We start from the raw sequence: 12,630 nt of genomic DNA on the forward strand, positions 1-12,630 counted from the left end.
TTACTTCTCGACTAATGTTTATTGCATGCTGGAAAAAGTTCACTGGGCTTACAACAATCAATCAATCAATGCAATCATTTCAAACGTAGACTCATTGTGTCATTTCAAACTTTGACAAGGAATGTTTATTGAGAAAAAGAAAAATGATGTAATTGGAAGTTACATTTTGTTTGCTCCACTAATAAAAATATAACTTAATAGACTAATTTTTGTAAATAAATATGCCTTTATACTCATGAATTTATTAATTAAAAAAAAGAATTGTAATTCAGGTAAACTAAACTTCAATTCAAATGTTGTTTTCAACATTCAAAAGATAAATGCTTATTAACTGAATAGAAAAATTAAAAAAAAACCCAAATTGGTACTTACTTATCACTTAGTAAACTAACCTACATTTGAACAGAAAAGATCAACTAAGGAAAGCTCTATAACAAAAAATATTGTACGTTATCTACACTGTCCAGAATTTCTTACATGGAAATATATCTGGACTTTTGCAAATACATATTACTAATATTAATATTTCATATTTGTTTTTTATACATTTTCATTTCATTCAAAATAACAAAGAACATTTTAAACTAGACACTAAATGTCCTTGCACTTGAAGAATCCTTTCCAAACACTTCTAACCCTAGAATTACAGCAATATTTCACCATAAACTTGTAAAATACAAAGTACCTTGGGCCAGATTAATTTATAAACGTTCAAAAAATGTTTGATGCAAATAGATTTGATGCAAATAGATTTATATAACAGTATTATTAGGCTATATCTTTCAAGTGAATTTGTTACAAGAGAAGCTTCTGATTATGGAAGGGATAACAGTACCGGTATATTAAAAGTAAGTTTTTTACAAAAGAGGTTGCTTAAAATGTAATGAGGCTTAATCACTATGATTACATTTCAATTGTTGTCACTACTATGTGGCAACATAGTTGTCATTATTACATCTTCCAAAGTTGTTACAAGAGAAGTTTTCTGTGAATAAATGAGGATTTGACAGTAACACTACATCAATTGAGTAGGTTTGGTGCTCATAGAATGAGTTATAATCAGTATGATTATGTCCTCCAAGTAAATTTGTTACAAAATAAGTTTTCTGTTATAAATAAGAAATTAACAATAACACTGCATATATGAATGAGTTATAATAAGTATGATTCAATAAGTTTTCTGTTATAAATGAGAACAGAAACAGTAACCCTGCATTTATGAATGAATTATAATAAGTATGATTCTATCTTCCAAGTTTGTTACAAAAAAAGTTTGCTGTTTATAAATGAGGAATTAACCGCATCTATTGAGTAGGTTGGTTGCTTAGAATGAGTTATAATCAGTATCATTACATCTTCCAAGTGAAGCCCGGCACACACACACACATAGATTTTTGTTCGTATGATATTTTATCGTCCTTATGAATTGTATCAGATTAAACGGAACTTGACAAACATAATCTGTTTAATCTAATAGAATTTATAAGGACGGCAAAATATCGTACCAACAAAAATCGATATGTGTGTAGCTAGTCTAAGTTTGTTACTTTGCTGTTTATGAATAAGGAATTAACAGTAAAGCCCCGCGCACACACACATCGATTTTTGTTCGTACGGTATTTTGCCGTCCTTATAAATTCTATTAGATTAAACAGATTATGTTTGCCAAGGCTGTGCAAAGGCTAAAAAAATGGCGACATTTTTCAAAGTTTTTCGATTTGTATACAATCAAGCTATCAAAATTAAAAATTTTTCTCCGATCATTACTTTTTGAGATATCAGCGCATAAAATTTAAATTTTTGGGACAGTCATTTCAATTTCAAATTCGGCAAGAGATAAATTCATGAGATTTTTAGGATAAATTCTTCATTGTATTGTTGATTGAATAAAATGAAAATTTTCTGAAAATATCAATTTTTGAGAAGTTATTCAATTTACCAAAAATTGATATTCTCAGAAAAAGTTTGTTCTATTCGATCAACAATACAATGGAGAATTTATCCTCGAAATTTCATGGATTTATTTCTTACCGAATTTAAAATGACCTGTCCCAAAAATTTAAACTTTATGCCCTCATATCTCAAAAAGTAATGATCGGAGAAAAAAATTTTTCTTGAGAAAACTTTCTCATTTTGATAGCTTGATTGTATACAAATCGAAAATCTTTAAAAAATGTCACCAGTAGAAAGTTTTTTAGCCTTTGCACAGCCTTAATCTGATAGAATTTATAAGTACGACAAAGTATCGTACGAACAAAAATCGATGTGTGTGGGCAGGGCTTAACACTACATCTATTGAGTAGGGTTGTTACTTATAGAATGAGGAGTTATAATCAGTATGATCACATCTTCCAAATAAGTTTGTTACTTACAAGAGGAAGTATATTGCTTATTGAATAATGAGAATGACAAGTTACAAGTAAGTAAACTAGTAGACAGTAAGATGATGATGTTCAGAAGCCACCCCTGGCAGAGGTCTCGGCTCTGATGTTCAGAAACCACCACCCCTGCCAGAGCTCTCAGCCCAGGACTTCATGATAGTGCGCTTCATCTCGTCGTCGCCGTTCTGGTACATTTCACGCATCACGTCCATGATGCCAGTCGACACGTCCTCGTTGTCTTTGAACTTGGGTGGCGCTTTCGCTTCGTTCGCCTTCTTCTCCACTGACGTCAGATGCGACCACGTCTTGCCCGCCTCTTTCTTCGCCAGCCACAACACGACACTGTCTAACAACAACAAAACAATTCAAATTCATTTCACACAACAGTACTAATGTGAGGTCCACGTTATAATGGCAGTGGCGGAAGATAGGAGAGAAACGTTGCCAAACCTCTGTATTGCCAATGCCTTCTATAGACGGTAGCTGATACAGGTTTATTGATGTAATATTAACGGTTCATTCTAGTTTAAAATAATCAATTATATTTTATTGAGCAAAAAATAATATTTTTCAATAACTTAATAATGAGTTTTCATAATCAAGATTAATGTTTTGTTAATAAATTATATCTCTACATTGTTAAAAACCGATCTGGCAACAGAGCAAAGCGAGAAAGAGATAGCGCTATCAGCTTTGTTGAATGATAGACAAGGATAGCAATAGAATAGCTAATCAAACACTGCCATTATTATAACGTGGACCTCACTATACATACAATACAAAAAAAAAGTGGAATGCAGTTGATGGGTGATGAAATCACTGACATAAGATAGCTTATTAAGGTATGATAACTTGTTAACACATATATACCTTGATCACCTCTCATAATAATAAATTGATAACTCGTGTTCAAGTGGTAGAGTGGACATTGCTAGCCAAAATTCGCCACGTCATCAAATAAAAAGTCATTCTATAACTTTTCAACTCATAAGATAACTTGTTAACACATAAGATAACTTATCTATTAAGACATGTTCTATATTTTGTGAATTTCATGTTAGTTTCATGTTTTTTGTGAATTTAAAGTTAGTTTCATGTTTTTACAAAAGTTTCATTATCAATCTATCTTTTCTTTTTATTGCGGTTGATGCCCACATGAGCTTTTTTCTTGTGCGTGGATAATGAGGAGTGCGAGGGTAAATTATGAGATGATCTATTGCTATCTCCATGCCTATTCGATGGGATTCGAACCCGCGACCAGGTAGCACTAGTAGACTGAAGGGTACAACGCATTAGTCAACTCGGCTATCTGGCAGGCAACTAATTGCTGTTCTCCTATCTTTCTCCACTGGCATTATAACATGGATCTGTAGTTGTCCATTCTAAGAAAAGGGTATCTAAGGATACCCTTCCATCTATTTCAACACTTGACCGTGAGATTGGGAGAAACCAAAAAGAAAATGAAAGATACGGTTAATACAAATCTACATAAAAGTAAAAACTGAACATTAACAAAATAAGAACTGTAGATGCACCGCACAAACTGAAAATGAAATGCCGGCCGGGTTGGTCTGGTGGTTACAAACATTGGTCTGCTAGCACCGTATGGTTCGTGGGTTCGAATCCTGCCGATGACATGGACATTTGATCATCTCATCAATTCACAAACGCACTTTCAATTACCCATGCACAAGCAAAAAGCTCATGTGTGTATCATCCGTCTTAAAAAATGTTCGTAAGAAAAGAAACTAATTGGAAAACATTAGAATCAAAATGAACATTTTCTCAAATTAAATCTCTTATGCCCGGTTGCAGAGTCGTTCCATAAAGTCACCCATAGCTAACAGAGCCATTAGTCAACAACTCGCCCTTATTCTATAAGTGGAGTGCATATTCTACAGCTTTAGTGAAGGGATTTTTAATAATCACCATGGTGAGGTTATTCATAGTTTTTAGTGCGATATAGTGCTTAAGCTGGATTTCCACACAACAGTGACAGTGAAAATTTTATTCCCATAAGTTCTTATTGGACTATTTCCATTCAGTCCGGGCGAGCGAGTATGAATAATCCCATTATAACTTATGGGAATCATATTTTCACTGTTGTATGAGATCCAGCTTAGATAGATTTTAGACTGTCAGATAGATTTTTTTCAATATAGAATTATAAAATGCATACTTATATTGTGTACTTGGCACTGTGATATTCATAATATATCCCCTTATGTGAAATTTATTTACGCAAGGTGAGATAAAATTATTACAGTTGTTGTATAAATCTATCATGAGACCCTATAAGATGAATACATAAATAAATATATGACGTGTACTTACTTGTCTTCACTTTCCATTTGCTCTCGTTTGGATTTATTTCCTCCAACAGATTTTTAATTGTGAGAACATAATTTTTGTTTTCGATACCTTTAACGACGAGTTCAAATGATCTGTAATTGAAAAATGAGAATGAAGCAAACAACTCATTTGAAAAATCAGAATGGGAAAAAATTGAAACATTTAGAATGGAATTATAAATTTCAACGATATGAAAATCACAATGGTGTGGATTATTGACCAGAGCAAGGGTTTCGGAAGTGACTTTACTGATGTAAACAAGCAATCTTCATGATTATCATCCATCATGTTAAATCTTGGATCTCGAATAAAATAATTTCAAATATTTCAGATTTTACAGTAGATCTCAAGAAAACATTTTTGAGTTAATTGATTGGATTTTAACTTTAATAGATATTTCTTAATAGAAGTTGAATTGGATTACCGAATAATTACCAAGTATTCACTTGGCGTTTTTATTGTTGCATGAATGCTTTTGAAATTCAAGTCGAGAATATTCCGAGACTTATTCAATGTCAGTTATGTATAATTCAGTCATGAGAATAAATATTTTTTAATTAAATTGAATATGATATTTTAGATGTGATCGATCATTACTGACAAGTATCATTAATACACTTGAAACTAGAACAATTTGCCTATGGTGACTGAAAATTGCTGTGCTATTCTTTACCGCAGATGACTGTGCTAGAGTACAATCCTACCAGAAATTTGTATGAAGCTAAAAGTGACAAATACGCATTCCTTTCATTTGAAAAAATAATTGAAATATTCATAAAAACATCAAATTTTGATTCAACTTGAAAACCATAGTATTATTTCTTTCATCTGTTCTATAGAATAGAATAGAATAGAATAAGTTTTAATGTAACCGCTTCTGAGGTCTTCAGAAGCATTACCTCCGTCACAATGTACAGCAAATGTCACACATACAATACAATAATTGGAAATATACTATTCTAAAAGAACTACAATATCATGATATATTAATAAAGAAAGATATTAAAAAATATATATATATATATATTCAAATATAAGATATTCTGGTCTTGAAATATAATGCAGTCACACAAATAAAAACGAACAAACAGAAATGAAAAGTAGCAGTAGTTGATACAGTATTTACTTAATGTAGGTACCTCAACATAATACTAATAATTTACAAGTCCTAGCCAGTTCATAGAACTCCTGGAAAGTGTAAATGGTGTTACTGATTAGGAATTCTTCAGCCTCTGCTTGAAAACTAGATTGGCAAACCTCTAAATTGTTCAGAGAGCATATTAAAAAGCTTCACACCAATGAATAGAAATGTTTTTTGCGTGCTAGAATACTCGTAGCGGCTGGTGATCAAATTATTCCTGCCTCTAGTCTGATGCTCATGGGATACTCCCTGCTCAACAAAACCATTCAAATTCTCCTTCACATAGGTCAGACACTGAAGAACAAAAATAGAGGGAAATGTCAGTATTTCTAATTCTTTGAAGCTCTCTTTGCATTGAGCACGTTTTGGCAGACCACAAATAAGCCTGATTGCCTTTCTTTGAATACGAAATAGTCTTGAGCTATATGCCTTTGACCCCCACAGTACAGCACCATAAGACAGGTGTGACTGAATGTGAGCAAAGTAAACTACCTTTAGAACATCAACACTGACACAAGTCCTTAACTTTCTTAATATAAATATTCCTCTATTAAGCTTTCCAGCGGTTTTATCAATGTGCCTGGACCAACTCAAACAGTTGTCTAGAGTGAATCCCAGAAATTTGGCTTCCTTTTCCGCATCTACCACCAGCAGTCTCCTATTATAAGTGAATCTCAAATCTTGAACCTTGTTGGAGTTCACGCACAGCAAGTTTGAGTTGCACCACCTCTCAATTGACTGAGTCACCTCTTGTGCAGCAGCATTCAGGGAAGCCTCTGTTGGCGTGCTCAGAAACACACAAAGATCATCAGCAAAAAGATAACTCTTAGCTGGAGGGTCAACTATAGTTGGGAGGTCATTAATGTAGATTAGGAATAGTATTGGACCTAATATTGACCCCTGAGGAACCCCATGAGAGACAGGCAAGTACTGAGATTCTGATCCATTGAATGCAACTTTCTGAAAACGATTGCTGAGATATGATTCAATCATCCTTATGGATCTGGACTGAAACCCATAGAATAAGAGTTTATCTAGTAGGAGTTTGTGAGAAACCGTGTCAAAAGCTTTCGACAAATCAAATAACTTAGCCTGAGTGAAGCACTTATTCTCTAAGGAGTCCAAGCAATCCTTATAGAGATCCTCAGCAGCTCTAATTGTGTTTCTCCCCACTCTGTACCCGAACTGAGAGTTACTAAAAAGACCATTAATCTCAAAATAGTTTACTATTTGCATATTCAAAACACTCTCAAGAACTTTGGACACAGTGGTGGTTATATTTATCGGCCTGAAGTTATTAAGTCGGATTTGCAACCTTTTTTATGGACAGGTAAGACTTTACTCAATTTTAAAGTCTGTATATTGTGTAATTAGGATATACAATAGAACTTTCGAAATTAAATCACAAGCTTATACTCAAAACAGTTCCTATTTCAATTTATACAACATTCCAAATCTAGTTCATGTATTTACGTCCTACTTTTTCGAAGTTATACTCCAAAACAAATAAATTTGTTTTTATTCGAAAACTAATCACTAACCCTTATATTTTGTTTATTAAACTGTTCTTTTCTGGAAAATCTCAATACAAAATGATTAGATAGGAAACTAACAGCATGAAAGCATCCGAAACCGGTCTTTCTACTTTTAATGAAATCTGTGGTTTTGACAATTACTTAGTCTTTTTATTTATTATGAAAGCAACATTACCTGTCAGTGAATGTGGAGTTAATACTGTCCTCTGGGAGGTTCTGAACTTTTTCCAACGTTACGAATATTTTCACCAGTTTATCAGATTGGTCCCAAGCTGAAGAAAATAATAACGAAAGATGAGAACAACAATTATTGAATAATGGAAAATTTGAGATGTTACGACACTCAGAGACTCTTCAATGGCATACACTTGGCTATCTATCAGCTGGCTCTATCTAAAACGATACAGGATGTTGGTACCATACTTGCAACTTTCATAAAGGCCCATTTATCTTGGTATTAATAGGAAATAAGTTTATTGGGCTCTCCTAATCTCCCAACAACGCACAAGTCACAAATTTTTGTGAGCATCATCAGCAACATACAGGTTTTAAAGTGATGTTAATAGGCGCCTTACCGATAATATTAAATTGTATGATACTTGTTGAACAAGAATCTAAATAAACTATTACAAAATTCCATGAGGATTTCTACTGCAAATATTGACAACAGGGAGTTCAGCTAGAAGTAAATATTCCAGAAATTAGTAGTCTATACGATTCGTGTGTCAAGTGAATTGGAACAATCTAATTCTTTCACTCAACACGAAAAATCTGAAAAAGCTAAAGTGGCAAATTCTAATAACAAATCATTTCAAAATTTGCAGCAGCAGAAGTCTTCAGTAAGTTGCATTTGGATATTCTTGATCAACATGAAACTATATAGTATTGAATTCATATTTAAGGATAAATAATGATTAATAGTTTCTCTGAATATCGATTATTTGCATGCAGAGGAGTTAGTTTACAGATTCCAAAAAAATTTTAATTATGACACATCACTATAATAATATTGTGGTGATCATAGAATACTATGATCAATCAATCAATTTTTATTCCAATCAACACAAAATATATACATAAAAGAAATCAAAACACAAAAAATCACAATCAAAAATAAATTTCCAATGAAATACAAAAACAGGCTTCATGGCGGGGTGTGCTGAAAAGAAAGAAAGGAGGAAAAATCCCAAGCCAACTATGGTTTCTCATGTAATAGGCAGGTAGAGGGTATAAAAGTGAGGAAAGAAGGGGTGAAGAGGAGAAGAAAAAGGAAGTATTGGAGAAGATAGTAGGAAAAAAGAGAAAAAAATGTGCAAAAATTGGAAGCGAGTCCACTTTCTAAATGTATTTAAAAGAAATGGCCTTGCAAACAGTAGTTTCAGCAGAAATCTCGAGATTCATACGTCGATATGGAAGAAAAAGTTACTGTATGTCCAGGTTTTTATTTCTAGTTTAGTTTTTCTACTAATCTTAGAGTCTATGAGGAAGTGATCCGGAATAAGGTTTATTATTTTAGTGCCTAGGCTATATAGATCAACTGTTTCCTTAAACATTCAATATTGGTGTGATATGTGACATCTATTTGCAGTGAGCCTTAAATGGTAATTATTTACGATTGAATTTAAAGTGCGAGGAAAAAGGGATCAATGCTATAAGGTTGTGTCTCAAGCCATATACAGAAAAAAGCTAGACACAGTAAACGCAAGTGAAGATCCAGCCAAAATTTTTCAACGCAAATGGCAATTGAAGCTAGATTCCAACACAGTAGATTCCTGACTTGCCTTAAACTTCATAACTGGAGTCCTTAGGACGTAATCTAAAAAAAGTGACCGGTACAGTGAGAATATTATTACCATAAGTTCCAAAGGGATTCAAACACGCTGGGCCGAAATGAGTGGAAACAGATTAATCAGAACGCATGGAAATTATATTTTCACTGTGTCAATAACTTTTACTGTCACTGGTGTCTGGGAATCTAGCTTTAATCAGCAAAAATATAACTGTTTCTTAAAAATTGCTTGTAGGGCATTATTCAGCTAGTAAAAGGGAAAAAAGACTTATTTATCCAAGTCCTCAACAAGGGCTGAAAAACCCCCAGGACATAGATTAAGCACTATAGTGCCGTCCACGTTATAATGACAGTGGATAAAGATAAAAGAATAGCGATGCCGATCCTCTGCATTAATTAATTATATTTCTACACTGTCAAGAACATACAGGTCGTTGTGGACCTGGAAAAGGATAGTACCACCGTCTTTGTCGAATTATAGACAAGGATAGCAAAACCAAAGTTGATCAAATACTGGGGTCGATGTCAAACGAGGCAAACGACAGAAGAGTCCTGCGACAGTCGAGACCAGCGACGGTAGAGACCGGCGACATTCGAGGCCAGCGACGGTAGAGGACTCCTGAAAAAGTGGCCTCAAATGTCGCCTGCGTTAGGCGACAGTTGAGGCCACTCTAATTTTTGTACAGCCCCGACAGTCGAGACCTGCGACGGCAGAGGACTCCTGAAAAAGTGGCCTCAAATGTCGCCTGCGTTAGGCGACAGTTGAGACCACTCTAATTTTTGTACAGCCCCGACAGTCGAGACCTGCGACGGCAGAGGACTCCTGAAAAAGAGGACTCCTCCAATTGAGTTTCGTCAACAAAGGTGGTCAAGTCATATACATTCCAGTACTTGGATGATGGTCCCTAAACATATTTTTAAGTAATGGGAATCCATTACTAATGCATTATGCCTCCTTCATTGACAAATATAAATATTTATCTATCTTCTATCCATCTATAAGACGAGATGTTGTCTGTCTTTCTGTCTGTTTGTATGTGAGCTCATCACGCTTGAAATACTCGACTGATTAAGCTGTAATTCTTCACAAAGATGATCGTTCTGAAAATCCTTCAAGGATAAGCACTATCTACCTTCAAAGTTCATATGCTTTTTTATGAAGGAAGTTTCCATTATTTAGTTTTCAACAAATCAGAAGTTATAATCATTATAAAATGTATTTTGTCTGGAGTCGCAGTAGGATGTGTCCTCAACTGTCGCCTGCTGCAAGCGAGTCTCTAATTTTTGTACAGGCCCGACAGTCGAGACCAGCGACATTCGAGGCCAGCGACGGTAGAGGACCCCTGGGAAAGAGGCCTCAAATGTCGCCTGCGTTAGGCGACAGTTGAGGCCACTCTAATTTTTGTACAGCCCCGACAGTCGAGACCTACGACGGGAGAGGACTCCTGAAAAAGTGGCCTCAAATGTCGCCTGCGTTAGACGACAGTTGAGTCCACTCTAATTTTCGTACACTCCCGACAGTCGAGGCCTACGACCGTAGAGGACTGTAAAACAGTCCTCTACGGTCGTAGGCCTCGAATGTTGTCGGTCTCGACTGTCGCGCCCCCAAATACTGTCATTATAATGTGGACCTTACTGTAGCTTATATATGAATTACCGTAGTTTGTGATCTTCACGTCATAGCACGTATTCTTTGAGACAAGTGAAGATTTATTCTCGACAGGAGCGTTGGCAGGTTGGTTGGCTTGTTGGAGTTCTGTTAAACGTGAAATCTCAGTTTCCAGTCGTCTCGTTTCCAATGAGATCACATCTCTCACTCTTGTCCTCTCACAGAGTTTCGATAGTTTATTCAGTTCGGCAACATCCAATTTCAGCTATAATCGAAAGAGAGCACATAGAAATTGTAAGCAGAAATTAAAGCATTTTCTACGCATAGACATTTTAACCTTTTTATTGTATTTTTTCGTTAGGGCTACTTTTAATATAAATAAAAATCTCAGTACCTTACTAGATACTTACTTACTTGATACTTGTAGTTATCCCACTGGAAACGCTGCTGCGTCGTGGTCGTCACTCTGTAGATACCCTTTTAAATGATTTTGTTACAACATGTTTCAGACATTAATGCCATTTCCAAGTCATTTTTGAAAATGGCATTAATGTCTGAAACATGTTGTGACAGAATAATTTAAAAGGGTACTGAGATTAATATTTTTATTTACATTTTAACCTGTATGCTGATTAGAATGAATGGTATCATAGAACCCACATTTCCCAGTAGCTCACTAGAGCAGCCTAATACTTATTGAGATCTGAAAGATTCACATTAGAAATTCCAAAGAGTAATTAAAGGGAGTGATCAATTCAATTTTTCTTCTGTCTGTGACCAGTGTATATACCGGATAGACATTGTCGATTAATAAAGACACAAACGTTCAAATATTTACACAAATCTCACGATGGTCGATCAAAGAGATCACATTGAATTCGTACATAAGTGCAAGTGCATGCTTGGTTATGCATGAACAAGCGTGCAGATTAGAAACAAAATGTGGAACACTCACATTGGAAGCTTGGACTTGCTATATAGTTGTGTTCAGTGTGAGCAGCAACTAATGATTACATGTAATACACATTTCATGTGATCACACGATCATACCCTAAGGCCCGGTAGCACAAAATCCGGTTAAATTTTAACCGTGATTAACTTTATGGGAACCAATCAGAGAAGTATTTTCAAAAACGCCTCGATTTCGAGAAATGGTTCTCGTGGAATTATCACAGTTATAATTTAACCAGCCTTTGTGCAACCGGCACTGTGAGTAATGGTAAAATTTAAAATTACGGTGTCAGAAAGTGTTTCTCAGAAAGTAAAATAGCATAGATGGCAATTCAATACAATTCAAAGATAAATAAAAATGTATTTAAAACCTCATATTTAGATACCAGTATTGGGGACACTTTAGTTTATGGGCCGCGGAATCTAGCAATGAGACCTACATAGATCGATAGAGGAGGTCAAGACGAGATCAACCATGTATAACATTGTTGTCGATTTTCAAGGATTAGCTGAAAAAAACATGGCAGAAAGTTCAAAATTTTTATTTTTAATAATTTGTTTATGGCTACAATATGTTGAAAACTAGTGCAATCTTATGTAAAATTTGACGAGGAATCCAATGAAACTAATTTCAGGTTCGTAACTTCAGTAGTTTTGAGATATAAAAATGTGCAGAAAAATGCAATTTTTTGCTTTAAAAAAGGTTAACTTGTTTTCATTATGATTAATAGGTATTTTAAACTATTGGATTTAGTAGAATCATAAATTTTAAAGGAAAAATGTTCAGTCACTTGATAGCCTAAAATCAAAATTTTTTGAGATATTTGGGCAAATAAAAAGAATTGCACACTCAATACTCTTCAATTCTCATA

At 34.6% G+C, this 12,630-nt stretch overlaps 1 protein-coding gene across 1 annotated transcript in view; it reads right to left on the reverse strand.

Annotated features, from left to right (window-relative positions):
- LOC111064325 (calcyclin-binding protein) overlaps window positions 1-12,630 on the reverse strand; it is a 14,845-nt gene continuing 2,215 nt past the window's right edge. The window contains exons 2-5 of the mRNA XM_039432137.1: window positions 10,856-11,072; window positions 7,585-7,681; window positions 4,716-4,825; window positions 1-2,727 (exon numbers count right to left, since the gene is read on the reverse strand). Of these exons, the coding sequence (XP_039288071.1) occupies window positions 2,492-2,727; window positions 4,716-4,825; window positions 7,585-7,681; window positions 10,856-11,072 (660 nt within the window). The 3' untranslated portion in view covers window positions 1-2,491. The remainder of the gene's footprint in view (window positions 2,728-4,715; window positions 4,826-7,584; window positions 7,682-10,855; window positions 11,073-12,630) is intronic.

Source organism: Nilaparvata lugens, chromosome 7, assembly GCF_014356525.2.
Source record: "Nilaparvata lugens isolate BPH chromosome 7, ASM1435652v1, whole genome shotgun sequence".
NCBI classification, from domain to species: domain Eukaryota; kingdom Metazoa; phylum Arthropoda; class Insecta; order Hemiptera; family Delphacidae; genus Nilaparvata; species Nilaparvata lugens.